The 24,811-nt window shown below is 36.8% G+C and overlaps 1 protein-coding gene across 1 annotated transcript; it reads left to right on the top strand.

Moving 5' to 3' along the window:
- The first annotated feature begins 23,698 nt into the window (after positions 1-23,698).
- LOC122134863 lies at positions 23,699-24,582 on the top strand. Its single transcript, XM_042711758.1, has 2 exons — positions 23,699-24,211; positions 24,323-24,582. The coding sequence occupies exons 1-2, from the start codon at positions 23,750-23,752 to the stop codon at positions 24,491-24,493; spliced, it is 633 nt and encodes a 210-aa protein (XP_042567692.1). The 5' UTR covers positions 23,699-23,749; the 3' UTR covers positions 24,494-24,582.
- Positions 24,583-24,811: the final 229 nt, after the last annotated feature.

The following is a 24,811-nucleotide window of genomic DNA, read 5'->3' as shown; positions in this document are numbered from 1 at the left end:
TGCAAAGACTTCACGTGCACACTTACCATATCATGGTTTTTCAAATACTGTTCTAAGGAAGGGCTCTCGTGGCACTCTGATAGAGCAGCTCATAGATGGAATGGTGCATCTCAAAAAAGTATGTTTGAGAGTCATCAACTCGATCTGTGGAAATAATGCTGGAGCGCTCTGGGAAAAACAGTGAACTCAGTCTCATATGAGAGGAGAACTCCTGAATCCAGAGTAGCACGCTCATAGGCGACCCTTCTTGGAAAAGGGGAGCGCTGCTAAACTACCACGAGAATCACCCGAATAGCCCCTCATGTTGAGGGAAGCGATGCTTGAAGTGTATAAACAAATACACACTGGCTGAATGGAGCCTAAGGAACCAAGGTCTAATCATCTCAAGAAAGGGAACGAGGCTCAGCGCGTAACCCTTACCATACAGGATTTCAGAAAGTGCGCAGAGTCTTGCGTGCACACTTACCAATATGTGGATTTTTAGAAAGTGCGCAAAGTGTTCACGTGCACACTGACCACCATGTGGTTTTCAGAAAGTACACAGAGCTTAGCGTGTGTACCTAAAGGTTCCTAAGCATCGCAGAGGCGCTGAACCGCACGGGAGAGGCAAGCTCAAATTTTTATAAACCTCTAGCGAGGGGAGCATCACCTGAGGCAGCATATACAAGAAGACTTCTGTAACTGCCACCTTCACTTCCCGCTGGATGCGACAGCACCTAAGCGGCCAGGAGACCCCTCAGGGTGACCTGGCCGGACATCCATGAAATTCCCTGCAGTGCTGTGCCAGGCCTGATGATCAAGGAGGCTCCCGCAGAAACCTGTGATCTCAGCCGCCTAATCCCGGAACATGAAGCCGGATGGCTGGTGCTGACGAGTGTTTAGTAAACACTGTAACTGAGCACTGCAAAGGAAACTCACAGAGTTTATTAGTAGACATAACCACCAGCAATTTACACATAAGTATATACAGAAAGGGTTATTTTTTATACTCCCACCCTCCTGCGCTGGAGCCCCCCGCTCAAGGGGCGCCTCCTTTTAGTCTGGACCCATCAGTAAGGTGGTTGCTCTGAACATAGAACCAGCCAAAAACATTATAGGTCCAGCATAGGAGACTGTTATGCGTTAGAGGTTTCCACCTAAAACCTCGATCAGGTGGAGAGCTGGTGGTTACAGGGGAATTAGGAAGGGGAGGATAAAAGCAGAAGTAAAAATCCCTAAAGGGAACGAGTAGATACCTCAGTATCACTCTGATTCAGACGAGAACGCTGCCTCGTCTGGATCACATCCCTTAGGTTCTGCTTACCCCCTTGTGACCCCAATTCCTCTTAACCCTGCCCGCAGGTGGGGGAGGAGCGTGAGTCGCGACTCTAGCCTTCTGTGCCCGTCTTTGATCCTCAGATCGAGACAGGCCAGGACCCCTATGTTGTTCGGGCTCAGACCTGGACCTTCGTGGAACGAAGGATCTGAAAGCAGCGGAGTGCGCCTTCGTCTCCCCGAAATTCTCGATCACCGTCTCAAGGGAAATACCGAAAAGTTCAGAAGGCGAAACCTGAGCATCGAGAAGAAAGCCTTTTCTTTCTTCCCGATGTCTGCCAGGTTCATCCACAGATGTCTCTCCGCCACCACCATGGCCGCCATAGTCCTGCGCTTGGCAGAGGCGGCCTGCTTGGTAGCCCGGAGAGAGGCCTGTGGTGCGGCGCAGCTCGGCTACCTGATCAGGAAAAAAGTCTTTCGCCTTTATCCAGGTCTCTTAGCAGATCAGTCTGATATGCTTGAAGCATTTATTTTGTAATAAAGCCACAGCCTGACCTGCTGCTGCGTATGCCCTGCCATTTAAGCAAGATGCATTGCTTGAAGGGGCTTAGATGGTAAGGAGGGAGATTAAGAGAGGATGTCTCCCCCCGCAGAATGAAAGCTCTTTCTGCAGGGGCATCCTCTCATAGCCGTTTTTCGCGCATCGCCTCGATGTCGGCAAAACTCTTATGCTGAAACCGATGGATGCGAGAAGAAAAGGGCCTCTTTCATTTCCTTTCGATCTCTGTATGGAGATCAGGCAGAAATGGAAGGCTCACCTGAGCTGGAGGGCTATGGTCGGAAAGATAACGCTCATCGAGGCGCGATCCATACTCCAACAGCTCTACATACGCAGGGCAGGAGAATTGAGAAGGCTCAGCCTCAGCTTCTTCACCATCCTCAAATATCTCCTGCTTTTCCTGGGTAAAAAACCCAGCAGAGCACTAACCTCAGTATCAGAAAGTGTTAAAGATATAACATCATCCCTCACGAGGCTCTCTCTCGTCCGCCGCCATTATGAGCGCAAAAGGGAAAGTCCCTCTTTAAACCATTCAGACAGATCCACCTGAAATTCTCACGAGCTCATTCCTCCTCCGTGCCTCAGCAGCGGCGGGTCCTGAACCGCGGGAAGCAGATGGCTGCCTTTTTTTTTTTTTTTTTTTTTCTCGGAAAGAGAGACGAAGCGAGAGCGGAGCTTTTTTCCTTGAAAAAACGTTCGCAATGCACACAGACTGCCTCCTCAAAGACATTGCATGCGTGCTCTTTACCCAAACAAATCACGTAAAGATCGTGTGTGTCATCGGGTGTCAATAACGCCGACACGGATGCATACATTGTCTAAACGCTTGCTAGTAGTCGCCATGATAGACAGAGAAAGAGCGCTCTTACCGGTTCTTTCAGATGCACGCTTCAAACAAAACAGTCTCTTACCGGTTCTTTCAGAATGACGGGTTTTTCCCGGTGCCTGTTTTATAGTCGCACCGGTAGTGACGTCAGAGGCTGTCGCCGGCCAACTCGTTGGTGTTTTTTTCATTTGTATGCTTCAGACACGGGTCACGACGAGGTGTTCCCCATAGCGACCCCTAGAGGACGCAGTTCGAAGTTCCCTTGAAAGGGAACCATTCCTTTTTGTGCCTCTAAGAAGAGTAAGCAGTATGTGTAGGGCACCAACTCCCGGGGGGGGCACCATCCCAGTTGCTCAAAAAAAAAAAAGGAAAAAACACTTGACGCGCCATTCCCCCATCCGCGCTCGCGACCGCTTGCGCCGCATGTTTGCTGCTAATGCAAATGATGGATGGACATCTATGCCCGTGAAAAGACATTAGCAATCCGCTGCAGAGAGGGAAAAAAAAGGAAAGAAAGAAAGAAAAGATGAAACCGAAGCCCGTGCATAACTTTCAGGCAAATTCATAATCATGTGAAACTTTTTTTGGCTGTTGACGTTAAATAGCGTGTTTTAATGTCGGAAATAATTTCACCATCACCAACTCATCTAATATTCTCTCTGAGTTTCCATGTTCCTTTACGAAAATTAGTCATGGTTTTAACACGAATAACACCAAAACGTATCGTTCTTTTAGCTTTGGTAACTGCAAATTAACCATGTTTTTGTTACTTCAAATAATAATTTACAAAGAAGTATTAAGATAAGATTTTTTTTGTGGTTATAAAAACAGACCTGAGCCAACAATAGCCTTTTACATGTAAATGGCTTAAAATACATTAAATAAAAACAATGAGGCAATAATGATTGGTTAATAAGACTGTTAAAATACATAATGTAGGCTAATACAGAATAAATAATTTATGTGCATTACATGTTATTACAAATGCCTGCAAAGGGAGCCAAAGGCCTGGTTATTCCTGCTGTTACACTTACTGGAGGATCAAATCCTTGTTGACCAAACATTTAATTCAAATATTCACTTAATCTTTCATTTTTGGCCAGCTTTTTGCTATATGATGACATAGACGCTATAATTTCTTCAACAGAAACACGTGGACATCACAACCCTTACAAAAATTAACCATGGTTTTTTCGTAGTAAAACTGCTTAATTTTCTTTAGCATGATTTCTGAATGGTTGTGACTATAAAATGGATTAGAAAATTGTATTGGTGGCTTAATAGCCATAGGTAACTCTCTAGTGCTACAATTGTAATTTGTAAATAATACAATTTATTTATTTTATTTACTTTTACATTTAATTATAACATTGTTTAGAGCTTAAGAGAGAAAAAAGGTAAAATAAAGTTTTTTTTTTTAAATTTATTTTATTCATATGTTATGCTATGTCCTCTGTATAGAACACCAGAACTGAGTTTTTCAAAAAAATAAATGACAAGAATAGTCATGAAAAGGCAAAAACAATGGGATTTTTTTTTTTTTTAGTTTTTTTTTTTTTTTTTTTAATCAATAAATTTTTAGGTTCCAGGATTTTTTTTATGCCAAACTTTAAGGATGATTCTAAGCTATGTTATTAAATATATAACAAAATGATTTGATATACCATTTTGTTTTATGCAATATGTGTTTAAAAATTTCCATAAACTGGTTTTCCCATTAAACACAGTGTATCTATACACTGTATCTAATTTGCACATTAAAGTGCTTGTTGGAACAGCATGTTCAAAAAAGAAGTGTAATAATGGGAGTAGTAATTGGCCAGATTTTCATAATAATATCTAATATTTCATAAGAATATTGCTATATAATTTGTTTTCCTATGCAATTCTTTTGTCACCAAAAATGCATAATACAGTAAACATGCTTTTAGTCCTGGTGTCCTCTACAGTCGACATGTATAAAATGATGTCCTGTTTCGTAACAGGAAGTCATATTTTGATTTGAAGCCCCATAAAACATTTTACTGATATGTTGATTTATGACAAACAATTTTGATAGATTAATCAGATTTAAATTATAATTACAAAATATTATCATATTTCTATATGGACAGTCAGGTACAGGTAAAAAACAAGGAGAGGGAGTGTTTATGGTGAAACATCCAATCATTTGGTATTTCTGGAAAGCCCTGAATGTGCTCTGTACAGGACATCCAGGATGGAAAATGTGGGATGTACACTCTTAGAGAAATTTGCTAAAATATAATGTCCACTACAGAGGCAAAAAAATCCATAGCTGGGTATCAGGAGGATATAGTAGATGTTTTTTTTTTCTTCAATAATATTTGGGGGGGGGTGCACAACAATACAATCCTGCTTAGGGCACCCATTTGGCCAGCAGCGGCCCTGACTCCATCCATGACTTTTACTGTTCACCCAGGACTCAATTTCCCATAATCTTTTTGCTCAGACTCATCAGCACCTGTCACCTGTCTCTCATCACCTCATAAGTCACACTATAAGAATGGCGCACACACACACACACTATCACACCGCTGATGATTGCATGGCCTATGAGGTTTTCTAGTTCTCTGTTTCTGTTTCTGTCTGCCCGTGTTTCCTTGTTTTGCCTTGAATTTGTGTTTTGTTTTTTTGTTATTTTTTTTTATTTGTTTTTTGTTTGTTTCTTTGTTTGTTTATTTGTATCTTGGACTGTTTACCTGGTTTTCTGATTATTGTTTTCTGCCTGCTCTAACCTTGGACTGTTCTGTGGATTACTCTTTTGCTTGTGCCTCGGATAATACTGTTTCTTGTTTTTGGACCCCTGCCTGTTTTCGACCACGCTATCTTTAAATAAAGCCTGCAAGTGGATCCCCACTCAGTTGTCATGCCTTCTTCGTTACAATTATAGAATGTACTTTGCAAAAATATGTATTTGTTAAATTTGGAGTATATATTTGTACCCAGAACTATATGATTCATTTACTGATGTAGATAAATTATAATATAACACGAGCAAGTGTTTTTTTTTTTTTTTACACGAATATCTGCAGTATAGCATGTGATTATGTAAATGTGATATTGATTTTATACAATAGTTCAGTAAACAAGAATTTAATATTATGTGAAATTTTAGACACAATGCCTATTGTATTGTCTGTTTTGCTTAATTTCACAAATGAAAATAGTTAACATAGTAGAATGAATCTAAGTTAACTTACTTTGTCTCTGAATTAATCCATTTGGAAGGAGTCTGTTGAATGATTGAATGACTTAATCATTTAGATGGTGACTTGCTGCCACCTACTCTAGGTTTTAGTCTCATATTTTGAGTGTCAATTTGTGTAAAAAGTCATTTCATTTTAAAATATTAACTGAAAAAAAAAAAAACATTAATGCCCATCTATTATCATTATTTATGCAATATTGAATCCAAATAGTTCTTTCTAAAGCTTATTTTTGTAATGTCTAGTCAATGCTTTAATCATCTAACAATCTTTTGGGGGGGTATATTCTCAGCTAAAACTGGTGTGATTAATTTGTGATTAATTAGATCTAGAATTAGAGGGGTATATTCTCAGCTAAAACTGGTGTGATTAATTTGTGATTAATTAGATCTAGAATTAGAAAAATAAAATTAATAATATTACATATATTTTAAAGTGAAAAGTGAAAGTGATGTTTAGCCAAGTATGGTGTCCCATACTCGAAATTTGTGCTCTGTATTTATCTCATCTAAGTGTGCACACACAGCAGTGAGAAGTAAAACATGCACCCAGAGCAGCAGGGCAGAACTTAGGGGGGCAGGGGCCCCTGGGTTTGAGGTTATGTTTGGGCCCTTAATCTACACTACAAATGCCCTCAACGAAGCCACTCCTTTGTTATTTTAGCTGTGTGCTTAGGGTCATTGTCTTGTTGGAAGGTGAACCTTCGGCCCAGTTTGAGGTCCTGAGCACTCTGGAGAAGGTTTTTGTGCAGGATATCCCTGTACTTGGCCGCATTCATCATTCCCTCGATTGCAACCAGTCGTCCTGTCCCTGCAGCTGAAAAACACCCCCACAGCATGATGCTGCCACCACCATGCTTCACTGTTGGGATTGTATTGGACAGGTGATGAGCAGTGCCTGGTTTTCTCCACACATACCGTTTAGAATTAAGGCCAAAAAGTTCTATCTTGGTCTCATCAGACCAGAGAATCTTATTTCTCTGTTTTTTAGCAAACTCTATGCAAGCTTTCATGTGTCTTGCACTGAGGAGAGGCTTCCGTCTGGCCCCTCTGCCATAAAGCCCCGACTGGTGGAGGACTGCAGTGATGGTTGACTTTCTACAACTTTCTCCCATCTCCCGACTGCATCTCTGGAGCTCAGCCACAGTGATCTTTGGGTTCTTCTTTACCTCTCTCACCAAGGCTCTTCTCCCCTGATAGCTCAGTTTGGCTGGACGGCCAGCTCTAGGAAGGGTTCTGGTCGTCCCAAACATCTTCCATTTAAGGATTATGGAGGCCACTGTGCTCTTAGGAACCTTAAGTGCAGCAGAAACTTTTTTGTAACCTTGGCCAGATCTGTGCCTTGCCACAATTCTGTCTCTGAGCTCTTCAGGCAGTTCCTTTGACCTCATGATTCTCATTTGCTCTGACATGCACTGTGAGCTGTAAGGTCTTATATAGACAGGTGTGTGGCTTTCCTAATCAAGTCCAATCAGTATAATCAAACACAGCTGGGACTCAAATGAAGGTGTAGAACCATCTCAAGGATGGTCAGAAGAAATGGACAGCACCTGAGTTAAATATATGAGTGTCACAGCAAAGGGTCTGAATACTTAGGACCATATATAATACTGAATACTGCCTGGCATATAATGAACAAATCAAACTAATGTAAACGAACAAAGACGGGGCCCACTAGCCCATGGGCTGCAGTCCACTCAAGCCAAATGGTAAGTCCAGCCATGCAGAGCAGTATTTATGTATTTTTATATCTTGGACTGCCACTGTATACTGGCAGAGGAAGACAAGTTAAGCTAGAATCCTAGAAGGCCTATCCCTGGAACACATTTCATCTTTTAAAATACAACTCTGTAAATAGGATTTTTAAGGATGAGAATATATTTGCAACAATTAATGAAATGACTCAAGACTTGACTCGGACTTCTGATGAAAGACTACAAACTTGACTCTGACTCCAGCTCAAAGACTCGAGACATGAATTCAGACTCCAGCATAAAGTGCCAATATTATGCCATTTTTACGGTTCTTAATATTGTTTTGGGAGACTCCTACAATAGGATTACATGCATGCAAGGTCAAAAAATGCTTTTATTATCTCAAAATATGCATTTAATATCACCTCATTTTCTTTCGATTCATTCGAAGCAGTTCAAAGATTCATTCTCTCTAAACCCCTCCTTTCCGTGAGCCTGCTCTGCTCTGATTGGTTGGATGGCCTAGTCTGTTGTGATTGGTCTATGGCGTACAGCGGTGTAGGAAACAATATGCCCATTTCAATAGTTCTGTATATTAAACGCTCTATAGAAAAGATAAACTATTATTTATCGTTCTTACAGGTTGTGATTCAGTGGAGCAGCTGGTCTAAATAAACAGGATACTGATCCATCTTTCAACATCAAGCATTATGTGAATCCTGCATTGAACTTCCTGAGATTAGAGAAGCAGTCATTAGTAGAATGACATTTTTGTGGGTGGGGTCAAGTTGTTCGCGGGCCGCCAACATAGGAGCGCATTATGCAAATGTGTTACCTTCTGACGTAAAGCCATCATGGAAGTGGGTTTCAAATTACTAAGGATGTTAATTCTTTCTTTTGGGAAACAATAACTTTATTTATCGTGCACTTACAGCTTTACTCTTTCTTTTGGGAAACAATTTCACATACAGCTACATTACACAACGCATGAAAGGCAATATTGGATATGGCATAACAGGGGCACTTTTACATTACACAACGCATGAAAGGCAATATTGGATATGGCATAACAGGGGCACTTTAGACCATATCTATATATATATATATATATATATATATATCTATATATATATATATATATATATATATATATATATATATATATATATATATGGACATATGATAAATGTGCCAAACGAATCAGTTATGTCTCATTTCTTCTTTTTTGTCTGTGTGAATGATGGTTATCGTTGTATAACAACAGGATGTGTGGTTTTCTGCACCTGAAGCATAAAAGCTTTTCTCTTCTAAGCTTGTTGTAATGAGATGTTTTACTGATGTGTAACTACTTCAAATTTTTGTGCTCAATTCAGTGTGTTACTTGCTATTTCGTTGTATTAAATTGTGTAATATACTTGCAATTTCTGAGTGTTTTTTTTTTTTTTTTTTTTTTTCTGCATAAATTTTTTTTTCATTGTAATCACTTCCATCTTCACTGTCTCCATTCAGTAAAAGTGTGGAAGAAACCAGACAATAAAAAGGACAGAAGTGTACATTTTTATTCCAAATGCATGGGTTTTGTAATTCCTTTTGGAACTAAAGGAAAAAGAACAGGCAGTTGTATAGTCTGATGTTTTCTCAAGTGTTCTTTTTTTTTATGGCTCTTGTTGGTTGAGAACTCAATTTCTTGATGAGACATACAAGCACTTCCTGTCTCTTTCCTGTTGACATGTGCAGCACAGACACCTTTAAATGTTTAAGAAGCAGAACGACACACAGACAACACATCACGAAAGTCACAACGGGTAAGTCTACAACCATTAAATTTAAAACAAATAAAATTCAATGCAATATTTAAAGATGATGGCCAATTTTACACTGCAATTAAAAACACATTTTTATTAAATAGAATATTATTGAATTTTGCTTGTATTAGTCATTTTCTGTAACACATCCCATTTCCACACAAATGTGTTATCAGAACAAATCAAATGTTGAATATGAATAATGTGTATAATTTTGTTCATTGTAGGTCTTCTGTCCACCATGTTAACATTTTTTCATGAAAAGCTTGTGAAGCAAACTACAAATATATTGAGCAAAGGAAACCAAAAGAACATAAAACAAGCTGATAGTGGACATCTAAAGATCAGAAGATGTCTTCAGCACCAAAATTAATATCCAAAATTAAGAGTGGACTGACTAAAAGTGCGCTTTTCAGGTCTTTTCCAACAAGTATTTTGGTGATGCTTTTGGAGGTTTTAGCCAATTATACATTTTCATGCCCTTGTGATTCTGAGATGAATACAACACTGACTGGCCTTATCTTCATTTCACCTGCTTGTTTTTCATTTGCTTTAACATTTTTCCTGCTACATGCTAAAGAAAAACAAGACAAAGAACAAAATGACAAAGAAAATGAATATGCAATAAAAACAGAAAAAGACGTTAAATATAATTATATTCTAATTAGTCTAATTCCATCTATTGTATGGATCATTGGGCTGTTCTTTGATGGGGATTACGTTGCCTGTAGTCAAACAGACTGGGAAGGACTGTATGTTTTTGATGAGAACCTAAAAATAAAATGGTGTAAACCTACCAAATTGATCCCGGGAAAAAATCAGAATCAACTGCAAAGCCTGACTCTCTCTTTTATTGGTAAATCACAGGTATGTCACATATACAGTGCAACAGCCAATATTCAGACAAAAAAAATGGAAAATTGTTTATTAAAATAATTTACATTGAATAAAACATCAGCAAAAAGATTCCTGATATTCATGTGTAATAGAACTTGTTCTTATATTCTGTATGCACAGTCTTATATTTCTGTGTGTGTGTGTGTGTGTGTGTGTGTGTGTGTGTGTGTGTGTGTGTGTGTGTGTGTGTGTGTGTGTGTGTGTGTGTTTTCTCCATGTTTGCGGTTATGTTTTGCTTCTTCTCTTCAGTATTGCAATTATAGCCATTGTAGCTTATTATATGTACTACAATAATGGTAAAAAGCCCAAGTGGGGCACTGGGGAATTGACAGTCTAACGAAGAGGAGAGGATCCTTCAACAGCATAATGACATGTCCAGTGCTGCAGTAAAAGAAGGACAGTTTAAAATGTTTGCTTTTAGTTTTACTTTTTATGTACTTCTCAGAAATGGGCTTTATGTACTCCTCAGAAATATACTTAAAACAGCATCAAAACTGTAACGTTATGGAATAAAATGTTGACGAATGAGGAGTTAATAATTACAGTCAAGGTTTGGGGTGTTGATCGACTCCATCTACGTTTTGATTATCATTCTGAATCTAATTCATAGTCTTTTTCAGCTTTTTGTTCAAAATGTTTATTTTGTTATTTTTTCATGAAACTTACCCACATTAAAGTGTTTAAAAAAAAGAATGCATAAAGCTAGAATAAAATGTGTTTGTTTACAAGCATATACCTTGTTCTTTCTTTGGATGTTTTGGTATGTTCAGATATTCATATAACAAAAAAATATACAAATTAAAGCCTAAATAGAGACATAGTAGTATACTTAAAGTATGATGTAAAGTTCACTTAAAGAAAACTTATGAGTATATTTGCAGAATAAATCTACTAAACTAGTACAGGTAGTTTACTGAGACTGTACTTTAAAGTGTACAAAGTATTTAATTAGTAAACTATCAGTACACCTATTCACTTTTAAAGTTTTTTAAAGTTCACTTTTAGTATAATTGCAGTACAAATTACAACAACTATAGAGGTAAACTAGCTGTGTACTCAAAGATTGCTACTGTTATACTTAACGTATACTTAAAAAGTATACTTTTATATACTAGAGAGTGGGCCAATTTAGGAGTACTGAAACATTACACTTACAAGTATAATACTAGAACACTGATATTTGTATACTTGCTACATAAAGTATACTTAAAAATATACTTGAACTTTACTTAAGTATACTTAATAAAATAAACTTGAAGTATACTACTTTTTGGTAAGGGTACTGTAGACCTGCTGGTGAAGAAGTGACAGGTACAAGAAACAAGTACAAATGCACAAGGGAGAGGCAGAGATATTAGGAAAAATTAAGAAAAGGGAAGTGAAGGTGCAGTTCAAGAGGAAACCTTTAATTATTTTGCACTGACCCAGCTTAAGGGTTTAGACCTTTTTATGTAATGGCCATACAAATAATAGGGTTGTCTGTGGTTTCAGAATTTTCTGTGGTTGTATAGGATGGCCTGAATGAGTGTGAGATTTCCCGGCCTGAAATTGTCTCAGTCCGCCCTTGATTTGCCCTATGCCGTGTTTTAAAATATAAAATTATTTGTTTCTAAAAATTAATATAACATACAAGCAGAGAGATTTCATAGCAAATGTTTTTTGATCATTTGAACGTGACTGAATTAATCAAAGATGCACATTTTCGTTACACAGAACTCATGTAGTCTTGTGGTTTATGTGTTTCTGAGATTGGTTTTATTTTTTTTATGTTTTATGTCGGTGTGACAGTGTTTTTGTTTTTTTTATTTTTTTTATTTTTTTTTTTTTTTTTTTTATTTAAACGTTTTTTGAGAGACAGCAACGTGGCTGTTTGATTGGCATTCATGCTGTGCTTATTCCATTTATTTATGTATCATATCATACAAAATTGAAGCATAATATATAATTTTATAAAAAAAAAAGGTGTATATATCACTGACATTTAAATATACACAAATAGTAGAATGTGTAGTATTTTAGAAATATAAAATTATAAAAAAAAACAAGGTCTAAATTTTGCGCTCAATTCATTCATAAAGTTTACACGATTCACTTCACACTCATCATTGTGTAGTGACTAGAGGTTTGTGTATAATATCGTGCTGATCACCTGGCTCACCTGTTATCCAGCTTAAAAGTGGTGTTTGTGTGTTGGCTTGAGGTTTGTGTTTGATGTTTTTGTATAATATCGCGCTGATCACAGCCATTATGCATGCCTTTCCAAATAAGGTATTCAGCTTTGGGGCATACCCCTAGTTCCCCACCCAGCCTCCCTCTCCTGCCTCCTCTTCAAAAAAACACTCAGTTCCTCAGCCCTGCCTCCGCTGGTTCCGGCCAATCCCTCAGCTCACCCTCAGTCAGCACCAACCAGGCACTTTGACTCACCTCAGGCCTTCCAGTCCCCATGAATCATCGCCTTGGAGTGAGGATTCCCTGTCTCCGCCTCCAACCACAGAGCCCCGGAGTCCACTTCGGTCCTCCAACCCATCGGCTCTGCCTTGGCTCAATGCTCCCTCAGCTACACCATGGCCCATCATCCCACCAGCTCTGCCCTTCATTCCTTTGGCTCCACTGTACTCCTCCTTCCCTCCAGCTTCATCGTTGTCCTCGGTCACACTGGCTCCGCAGCAGTCTTCTGGGTCCACATCTCCGCCTCGGTCCTTTGAACCATCAACTCTGCTTTGGCCCTCTGGACCTTATGTGTCACCTTGACTCCATGTCTCGTTAGCTCTGTCTGTGTCTCCATCAAGGCTGGCTTCGCCACACGAGTTTGTACCCCTGGTTACATCTTTTAAGTTTCCACTATGGCTCCTCCCTCCTGTGACTCCGCCCTGGAACTGCATGCTGACTGTGGTCTGGGTATACATCTGGCTTCTCCTGCACCTGTCTTCCCCATGGCTCCTCCCACCCTCCACTCCCCCATGGACTTTTACTTTGGATTTGTTTTTGTTTGGCCTCTCTTCTGTTCCCATGCATCTGTCACATGTATGTTCTATTTGTTGTTTTTGATTTTTGTCTTCACTGCCTTGCTTGACCTAGTTTCCCAGTGTTTATTATTATTGTATTTACTTCACCTGTTGTCTATTAACAAAGTACCTGTAAGGCAAGTCATTTCACTCTACGGCCATCTTTGAAATGCCTCTCGGGCATTCAAGTGCAGCTCCTATCTTTTTGAATGTGGAAACATCAAATTCTCCAGAACTGTTCGCCAAGCTTACGATTAAATTTCATATTTGAAATCACCAATGAAATCTGATTAATGTTGTTTATTTTGCACAAATAGCTTTAAAAAAGTTTATTTTTCAGGCTAGAACAGCCAGTGCACATGCGCGCCCGGCCCTAAGCACACGGCTCAGAACACTGAACGTTTCTATAGCAACTGGGACTTCTAACGGCAGGTGCAGTGATGCAATGATTTTACAGATTGGCAATTGGTTCTTTTACTCAGAAGGCAGGGCTTCCTTTGATAGAGTGGCCATATTGAGCATTTCATTTTTGCCCATTCAAAACTATATGAGTGATAAGTCTTGGATATTCTATAGTCTTTTTTATTAGTTAGCCTATTAGTCTTCATTGGGTTTAGTACTTTTAGTCCCAAATTTCTTGAGCTCAGTGTCCTGTTTCGGATGTGTTGTGAACCTGTTTATCTGTATTCCTTGTGTAAGTTGGATTAAAAAATAAAAAATCAAAAATTGTTATTTCACTGTCGTGAACTCTGAATAGCCACATTCATTGACATTTGTCTAATTATTATTATATTATTATTATTATTATTATTATTATTATTTATTATTATTATTTTATACTCAGTGAATTACTCTTTTGGCTCATCTAGTCTGTCACAATGTGGTGTGCATCATTCTGTTTCTGCATCTACACTTGAACCTTTTAAACCTTTTAAAACTGCTTTTCTCAGCAACAACTTGTGTTCTCAGAAAAAAAAGCCACAACAAATTTGAAAAAAAAAAAAATAAATCGAGTTGTTCTGGGCCTTGAGCACAGGTCAGGATGTTGGACCCTAATGCCACCTTCATAGAGCCTGTTTCTGATTTTGGTCACAAACATTCACACCAGCATATTGAAGGTCATTTTTAAGGGTTCTAACAGTGCCTCCTTTCACAAAGAAGCAGATGCTGGTGCTTTTGCTGGGTTGTTGGCTTTATATGGTCCTGTCCAGCTCTCCTTGTGTAACACTCCGTCTCATAGTATCTCCTCCATGCTTTTGAGATGGGACTGGGAGACACACCAAACCTCCTTGCGAGAACTCTCTCTCTCTCTCTCTCAAAAAAAAAAAAATGCTTTGGTATTTATTTATTTTTTTCTACTCTAGAATCCTCAGTCTTGTGGTTATAATCTACAATTGAGTATTTTTAACATTTATGGATTGGCCCCATTTGGCCCCATGTGGCCACATCCGTGATCAAATCTCGCCATTAGCATCTTACTGAAAGTGTGCAAGACATGCATAAGAATTTATGGCCATTTGTGAAATATATTTTAACAGTTTTGGGTCTATAACCCAAACAGTTTTTTACATCACTCTATCACTTACACAGTCTTGAGTGGCTTGCTTGTTTATAGCACACTGGTATTTGACTGTCTCTGGCTTTTGTGATTTTGTAGATCAGGTGCTATCTTTGTGCCACCAACAGGCACGTGCACAGGTAGGGGCTCAACCTGTGCAGAGCACATGCCCTTTTTGCCCTTACACTCCGAAGTGCCCCTTTTTTTGGTGGTGTTTTTTTTTTTTTAATCAATGCTATTGGTCCACCTTTTACGTCTGTCTGTCTGTTTTACAAATATTTAGCAAATGAAAGTTCTTAAAACGAGCTTGTGTAAATCTTATTCGATCCTAGCTGTCAGTAAGCTGATAACTCCGCCCCCTCTATATTCATTGAATCAACTGAAGTTCCACAACAGCCGCACAGTAGACAACAGCTGAGCTGAACAAAGTTTTGCGAAGGGTAAATAAATATCTTGTTGTTTGAATAAGTACTACTAAACACTATGTCTATAAAGGCTCATATTTTATTTATTTGATGTCTGACTGACTCACTGACTGAGACATGTGGGACGTCGCCTGAGAGAGAGGGCTAGCATTTGCCATCTAGTCATAGCCAATATATAGCCAACACTTAAATAGCCTGTGCGTACAGTAGCATTTCATCTTTTATAAAATGCGATTTTGGCCAAATGCATTTTACCACAGGAAAACTGAGCGCTCCGTCTAACCGTAACCTGTAGATTAAAATGTAATGTGAGGCGCCGTCGCCGTTTTTAATGACGGACAAAAAACAAAATTCACATTTGCACACATTCGCTGGTCAAAAACTATATATTGATAAGTAATACAACAACATATAATTTGTTTTTAACCATCGGAAAATCATAAAAGGTGCGCCCCCGCGCTGTTTCGTACTGGAACTTACACAAAGCGACGAGTGATCCTCGTCACCTAGATAACATATATAAGAAATTTCTTCTTTGATTTATGATTGCTGATACACTTAATTTATTAACATTTAGGCTAATCATGTTATGGTATACTCTCCGCTCGTCCTCACATGTATAAAAATGTAGTAAAACATGGTACAGTAATGTAGTAGTAACTAAAAAAAAAATTACAGAAGATCACTGTGAAATCTTTATATTTTTATCATGCAGAATGTAATTCATGATTTATTCCAAGGCTTCATTTATTTGATCCAAAATACAGCAAAAACAGTAATATTGTGTAATATTTTTAAAATTTTAAATAACTGTTTTCTATTTGAATATATTTTTAAATGTAATTTATTTTTGTGATCAAAGCTGAATTTTCAGCATCATGACTCTAGTTCAGTACTCTTCAGTGTCACGTGATCCTTCAGAAATGCTTTTCACTGCAACTGTACTTTTTCACACTATTTTTATTTATTTTTTCATTGCTGGCTTATTTTAGGGAAAGTGTAGTGAATAAGAAACCTTCAAGAGACCAACATCCCTGGTCCACCACAGTATCAAATTTTTGCCAGGTAGGCGGATACATGTTGGATATGTTATAGTAACGGTATGGCTATAGTTTCTTATAATCTGGAATTGAGTTGGACATAATTACTTAAATTATATTTCAAAAAAGTTTGTCAAAAGTACTTGACTCATTGCTCACCTTCCCCTCTTCTCAATGTCATTCATAATCATGTTAACCAAATAATACAAATTAGCTTAAAAAACCCAAACAGAATAGCTAAAAAAGAGAATATATATAATTTTTTTGTATATATTGTATAATATATATAATTTAATATATAATGGCTCACAGAAGGTTGCTGTTGTAATTAGGTTTGAAGAAGCCCTTAAAACCCTGTTTATCTATATTATCTAATTATCTAATATTATTATTATGGTTGTTATTAATAGAGAATAAATCTAAAGCTTTTGAGACTATTATTTTTGTGTTATTGAATTTGTCATGAAGATGTGACCATTTCTTCCTTTTATGCAGACTTACTAAATAATCTTGATATAAAAAAAGGGAGGGGGGTGCCCTTTTTCAGTTTCAGCACATGCCCCTCAAAAGGTCTGTGCACGGCCCTGGCCAGCAACAATCAGTGTTTATTCAGAAGTTTGATTTTCAACTTTTGTAGCAACTGTAAACTATCACACCAAGTACTGGAAGGCAGAATAACCAGACCATGGAAATTTAGCCTTTGCCAGATTATTGCTGAAGTGAAAAATTTATAAAAAAAAAAAAAAAAAGAAATATTTGCAAAGAAACGTTGTTCATTATTGTGAAAAATGCGTTAAAAAGCATTTTTTTTTGAATGAAATATATATATTTTCCAAAACATGTTTTACATGACAAAATTAAAGCCATAAATCTGAACAAGTTGTGTTCCAAATTGAGGGTTGATACGTAAAACAAGCTTTCAGCAAGATAGCTTCCCATTTGTTTCCTTTTTCTGGATCATTTATTTTTAAAATGACAAAAATCAGTACAGGAAAAAAAAAACTGACGAAAAGATTGAATCCAAGATTTGCTGATAATATAACGCAGCAAGAGAGTGTAGGCTCTTAAAAATATTTCATAGCAAACTAAAAATGAATTATTTAAAAACAAACTTCCTGGTTAATTAAAGCACATTAAACCACACTTGTGTGATAAACAGAGCATTTTTTTTTTTTTTTTACTCAAAGCTGAGATGCATACAGTCAGCTCAATGAGGCCTACGATCAATCCGTTCAAAAAAGAAATACAAAACCTGAGCTAATTGAAAGAAAACAAGTTGACAAAAATATTGAATCCAATATTTGTCAACTTTTTCATTTTCGACTTATTTGTTCCTCTTTTTAAGGCCTTTTATAGAGAAATGCAGTCATTTTTGTGCAGGAGCAGAACTCAGCGGAGCTGTCCTAAAGCTTTCACATCATGTCTGATACCACCTGTAATGTGACTCATCATCTTATTACACAATGGAGATTATTTTTCTTGTGCCATTACATATTGGAAGGGAATTTGCGTGTTTGACATTCAGCTCCACAGTTCAAAAAGTTCAGAAATTAGCATTACGAAATATGACTCAAATATATATCCATCAATCTCAGCTAAATATAACTGTATTTCAATCAGAACAACTTCCGTCATGTATATTTATGACAATTATATTGCATGCAGTTAGTGTTGGCGGTATGGCTATGTTCTGGGCAACACTCCACACGCCTGTCCATGCAGCCATGCTTGGACAGAGCGGGGAGATCAGCAAGACAAACCCCCCTGGGGTACAGAACAGAACCATTATATGCATACATAATTGCAATTCACAATTACATGAGCTGTGAACGAAATGTGAAAGAGATTGCTTCCAATGAGGTGACTGTAAAGAAAGAACAAAGTTAGATCGGATTACAGGTTCAGTTGGTGGAGTTGGGGTTGGAGGAGGGAGTTAATTGCAAGCAGCGATGCAATGGAAGACATGCTGAAGAATGGGAATTTAAATAGACAGCATGTGTTGGGTGTAGTGACTGGATTGTTACACGTCAGGAACAGCTGACTGTCGGCTGATGCAAGCCTAACTAACGTGGCCTAGCTGAACTAACGCGATGCTGAATGAGTGTTTGCTGTTATTGTAATATCATAATAGAACAAATCAATGTTTTTTTTTTTTTTCTTTGTATTATAATGTTTGAGAAGTTTAATTTGTTTTGAATTTTTATTATTATTTTTATTACTTTTTATACATATATATTTTTCCTGTGCTTGTGAACCATATAACCATTCATCAAGCTTTAATCAACATCTTTTTTTTTTTCTGCAGATATATGGTTATGGTGTGAGCTGTGTCTCCATCGTCTTGCCAATTATCTATGTGGGAATTTGTGACTGCTGTGAAAAATTTGCTTGCTTATCCAAAGTTGGAGATGATTGAACACAAATGTATACAAAACACGCTTCCCACACTGTTGAATAAAAGGAACACAGACTTAACCCGTATTACTTGTACTGTGAGAGAGAGAGAAGAAGAAGAAGAAAAAAAAAAACCTTTTTAAAGATAGGATTGTGTTTCATGATTCATGTTCTAGTCAAGTGTCCACATACTTTGATTGTTACTGATATAAATCTGTCTGTTGTGTTCCAGCATCATACACAGACAGAGAATAAAGAGCTAAGTTGTCTTCCTTATATCTTTTCTCATATACTATCTATCTATCTATCTGTCTATCTATCTATCTATCTATCTATCTATTAATGGATCATTATACGTTAACAAGGGTCTTGCCTCCATTCCCCTCCTCAATCCTCCCTACTGAACGTGATCGATTTCGAATTTCATTTAAAATTAAGCCATAGGCTTAAATGCATGTGACTTGTGGCCATTATATGCTGAGTTATCAACAACACAGCACAGAAAGTGAAAGAACAACTGATGCCCAGCTCCTCCAGGAGTAATATCATCCACAATTTGTAATTATGTACTTTGCACTATACAGTGTGCTACATATTTGTAAACTTGCTTAAAAAAAAACAATACTGTACCATAACACAAATAGTAATATATTTTAGCATTGCGTGATAAGTGTGAATAGTTTGTTGTTGTTGTTGTTGTTTTTTTAAGAAATGAAACAAGATTATTAGAATCATGAACCAAGATGCTACACAGATTACAAAAATTGCAATCACGAAGTGAAACCAATTTTTGTTTCAGTCATGAGGTCTGCCGCTTTATAAAGCAACATTTTTATTCATTCTTGATTCTGATGATGACTTATAAAAACAGAGGAAATGAGACCAAACTCCAATATCTGACTCACTTAATTTTTTAAAAGGTAAAAGGCTATAATGCATTGTAAGAATGTAAGCTATTACATATTAAAATGACAATGTGTTTCCTGCAAAGACATGTACCTGTATATTTATTCTAACTTAATTTGGAAAGTTAACAGATTGTAGTTGTATTGTTGTAGTATTGGTAATTCTTAGTATTGTTTATTATTGTTAATAGTTGTCTGTTTTAATTACTACGAATTATCTTTATTTTATTTTTTATTTATTTTTTGTTACTTAACTAACTGGAATGTATATTTACAAATATATGCAATAATAATAATAATAATTGTTATTCTGCTATCCAAATATCATATCACATTTACCTGTTGTGTGCTGCAAGATGCCTTTATCAAAAAAATTGTTTCAACCATTTAAAAGCGAGCTGGAGAAAAAGGCTCTTTCCACCTCTCTTCCATTGAGCATTTTGTTGATTCCACTGAAAGCTTTGACTGATAAAGTTTTTCATGCCTGTGCAAAGTTGAGCTGAATGCAACTGTATCAAACCTCATCTTTGCTGCACTTTTCTTTTTTTTTTTTTTTTTTAGCTTTAACATGTCTTGCTTTACAGCCAGTTTAAACACGCTGATCGATGTTCTTTTAAAAACGTTTTAAAATTAAGGTTCAAAAGATGGTTCTGTAAATTTCCAAATTTCAAAGAATCGTCCTCTAATTGTCCAAATTCCAAAGAATGCTCCAGTAAATGTAAAAATTTCAAAAAATTGTCCTCTAATTGTCCACATTTCAAAGAATCATACTCTAACTGTCCAAATTTCAAAGAATGGACCTCTAATTGTCCAAATTTTAAAAATGGGGAAATTTCTTTCTTTGCCTGATTCCACCTTTTGTGTGGATCATTGTTGTGCTTCTTGATGGTGATTATGTTGCCTGTCGAGACACAGACTGAAATGGAGTGTATGTTTCAGATGACATGTGAAATGGTGTAAACCGACTAAATCACTTCCAAGAAGAAATGAGACTGAACTGCAGGCTCTGACTCTTAGCTTTATTGCCACTTCACAGGTAAGTTAAATATCACAAATTCTTCCTTGTTTCCTCAAAAGAACAAGGACAGTTTGATTTCCTATGATGGGACCCCAGTCTGAAACTCTGTTAACTGCCTGATGCATAATTACATTGTCTTTCACACAGACTAAACAGTAAATCAGTATTGTTTCACTTTTATACAGTATTTAAGTTTATAGAGAGAGAGAGAGAGATCAATAAAGTGTCTAGAATGATTTAATTCAGTGATTGATCTTCACTTCACTGTTTAAAATCACACTAATCATCTCGTTTCTAAAAGTCCAGTCATCTTGAAACTGATGGCGGACATTCAGCAAGTAGCCTTGTGTAGGCTATAGGGAAGTGTTAATGCTTTATATTTTTTATATGAAGTTACATTTCCTGTTTACAATGTTTTCAATCAGCAATTCGGTAAACACAAAAGCTAAAATGTGGTTAATCAAGTCACATATTTTTTACATTGACACAAACAAACACTCACAAACACAAGTCATATTAGTAACCAGTAAGTTTGCTCCTGAAACAAATCTGTTAGTATGAAATATCTTCAAGTCATGTAACTCATTATTTATTACTTTATTAAAGATTTACAAAAGTTTATTACAAAAAAAGTGTTATGTTCCATTCTTAATCATGAATGAATGTTTGCAACTTATGTAATATGAGTCCCCTCTGTCTCAACATACAGCCACTAAGGAAGAGCTCAAAAGTACAAAACATATTGGAAAACCAAAGCATGTGCAGAACCTAAAGGATTCAGCAAGAGGTGTGAAAACTTAAACACTTATAGCTTAGAGGCTAAAAACTTCTCTGAAGTCTTAAGAAGTGGGTGCTTGACTCACCAATCCGTTAAAACTGGAGCTGGATTTGGCATAATAAGGGCATATAACATAAGCATAATAACTAATTAGGGGTAAAAGCATTATTTGATTATTTATAAGAAAAGGCATAGGAGCAAGGTGTTTAAGAAAGGGGGAAAAATAGTGGCTTGTAAAGCAACAATATTGGTCTTTTTCATTTGTTTATTGATATTTTTCTAGGGCTAGATTAAAAAAATAAAAAAATTAAAAAAAAAATCTTAAAAACTTCAAAATTCCTAAAACTTTACATTGATGTATGTAATGTTTTCATGTTAAAAGTTTCCCATTCAAAGTGATATAGAATCAGCCAAACACCTGGCCATGTCTTCTGTCACAGCTGATTCCAAAAAAAAAAAAAAAAAAAAAAGAAAGAAAGAAAGAAAAGGCCAACACTTGTGCGCATGCAGGCATTTTTAGTTTTAAACCATAATATATGTCTGCTGCCAAATGTTGGGTTGCAATGTCCCATGAAGTAAAGAGGAGTGTGGTAAAAAGAATGTGTGTTTTCCTATTTTACAAATGGAAAAAAGAACACATGGTACACATATATAGAGCTCTGTGCAGCAGACTCTGGTAGTTGCAAACATTGAAGTTAGTTCAGACTAGTTAAAGGTAGGCTGTTATTTATGATTTTATGGCATGATTCAAGAAAAGGCAAATATTCAGCAAGTCGATTTTGTCCTTATTAATGGACCACAGCGGCTGGCTTGACTTGTAATGTTTTTTTAATGCTCTCTGAGGTAGTAAGGTTAGCAGTAGGGTGGTGAGAGTTCACATTTTTTTGAAACTAACCATTAAACTAACCTATTACAGGCTATAAGTAATGACAAATATTTCAAGTTAATGTCAGTAATAACAATAAAAACGAAGATATTGAAGGAAAGTGAAAGTTGGAAGAAGAATATGATGTCTGGGTGAAAGCAGCTAAAAAAAAAAAAAAAAAAAAAATTCACAGTGTAGTAATCCATTTTATTTATTTATTTATTTATTTATTTATTTATTTATACATTGTACATTCTGTCCTATGTTTACATGTTTTTTTTTTTCCCTTACAATTTAGAATTTTCTTCTCAGAACTGCAAGAGAAAAAAAATCATAATTGCAAAATAATAATAATAATAATAATAATAATTAATAATAATAATAATAATAAAAACTCAGAATTCTGACTTACTTCTGTCCTAAAGGTCTCATATCTCACCTGATTCCATCTGTAATGTGGATCTTCATGTTGTTATTTGATGGAGATTAAATTGCTTGTGCCATGACAGAATGGAAGGGAGTTTATGTTCATGATTTTGAGCTAAACAAGTCACAGTGTAAACATATCTCGGGGATGTGAAATGAGACCGAGCTACGAATTTTGATTTGCAAATATATTCATCAGTCTCAGGTAAATAACATGAATTACATCTGACATACAAAAAACACGACATACATTCAACTCTTGTTTTTTTTTTTTTCTTCTTCTTCTTCTTTCAGTATGCAATTTATGTTGTGATCACTGTCTTCAGTGCCTTGTTGCTTGCCGTTGTGGGTATTTATGACCAATGCATTAGTAATGCATGAGTGAACTCAAACCCCACGAACCCGCTCCCGCCATGCTTTCCACACGCCCAAAATCCAACCCCTTACAAACCCCTAAAAACCCCCCAAACCGTGCTTAAACTATACAAAAGAAAAAACAAAAGGAGAGGGAAAAGGTAGAAAAAAGGAAACTCAAGAATGAGAAACGCAACATACACTCACTCACAAACACCCCACTCACTCCCAGCATGCACTCTGCAAGTGAGAACAAGAGAGAGAGACCAGCATTTTACCTTGCCTTTTTATGTTGTTGTTCCATTAACCTAACAAAGCAGCACTATACGATTTAGTGTAAATATCTGCTGTATGCTGTCCTGTACTATGATATGGGATAATGCTGTTTGTTTTAATTTTGTTGGACAAACACTAAATCATTTGGTTCTGATGAATTTCATTGAATTTATTTCAATGGAGCATTTTTGAATGACTCCCAATCTAAAAGAATGAAGTTTACTCCCGTTCGCATGAATGGTTTCCATTGTTCTTTTTCAATGTCACTTGTCTCATATTTTAGGATTAATGAACAAGTAAATAGTTAATAATAAAGATCCGGAATTGCTGTATATGAGATTCGCTGTTACACGTTGTTCTGTGAACAAATATACATGTTCTATTTAACAGGTCTCAGTCCTTCAGTGGGTCTGAAGTAAGCCGGTTTCTTGTTGTCCAAGAAAGATGGAGTTGTTTTCGAATAATTCTGATAAACCAGAAAGAAATACAGCTTCTTTTGGTGCACTGCATTTTAGCTTAGCATTGATTGGTCTGGAGAAGTTAATGGATCGGGAATTTTCATGCCCATGTAACCCTGGGTTTAACATGGTGCTGATCAGCTTCATCTTTCTTGGACCTGCTCTTCTAGCTCTGACTATGATGATGTTCATCCAAAGACCCTGCAGACGTTCATCCTCTCATTGTGCTGGGATATTTTTATTTAGTCTGATTCCATCTGCATTGTGGATGTTTCTGTTGCTGTTTGAGGGTGAATATGTTGCGTGTGGCATGGCACACTGGGAAGGAGATTACATCTTGGATGAAGAGCTCCAGATTAAATGGTGCAAACCCACGGGAATAAGGGACGGCAAAGTGAATGGAACAAAACTGCTGGAACTGACCGAAAAAATCATTTTCTACTCAAGAGTGAGTCTACTGTAAATGTTTTAAATCAACTGTATATATAAAGTATATATTTATATATCATATTTGTGTGTGTGTGTGTGTGTGTGTGTGTGTGTGTGTGTGTTTTATTAGTTTTCATCTTTAGTTCTGCTCACATTCCTCGCCGTTGTTGTCATTGCTGCTGTGAGCTTTCAGGATTGTAGAACAAGATGTCTGGAGCATCAGGAAAAGCGGGTTAAACCAGCACAGTTTCCAGAGTCATCCATCTACGGTTCAGAGGTTGAACTACAGCGAGCTGCCTGAACTCATCAGGGTGATCTGCTTACAAATCCACCTAGATTAAGACTGTAACAGGGAACAACTTGAATCATGGGTCATTTCTAGGGTGACGTCTGCTGATTTGACAAGCTATCTGGATTTACTGCATTTGTACCTGATGAATTGTTTTCTAACACATCTCTGTGGTTTGCTGTATTGTTTTTTAGTGTAACTATATATATATATATATATATGTTCAATTGGATTCAACCTCCTAGCTGTGTTAAATGTAAAATACATGATAATAGTGTGGATGTGAAATATAATAATTAAAAACAATGTAAAACCCAAAGGTTGTTTTAA

The sequence above is a fragment of the Cyprinus carpio genome, chromosome A22 (assembly GCF_018340385.1).
Source record: "Cyprinus carpio isolate SPL01 chromosome A22, ASM1834038v1, whole genome shotgun sequence".
Lineage (NCBI taxonomy): Eukaryota > Metazoa > Chordata > Actinopteri > Cypriniformes > Cyprinidae > Cyprinus > Cyprinus carpio.
Note: the sequence above shows the minus strand (reverse complement) of the source record. Positions and strands in the feature narration are given on the sequence as shown.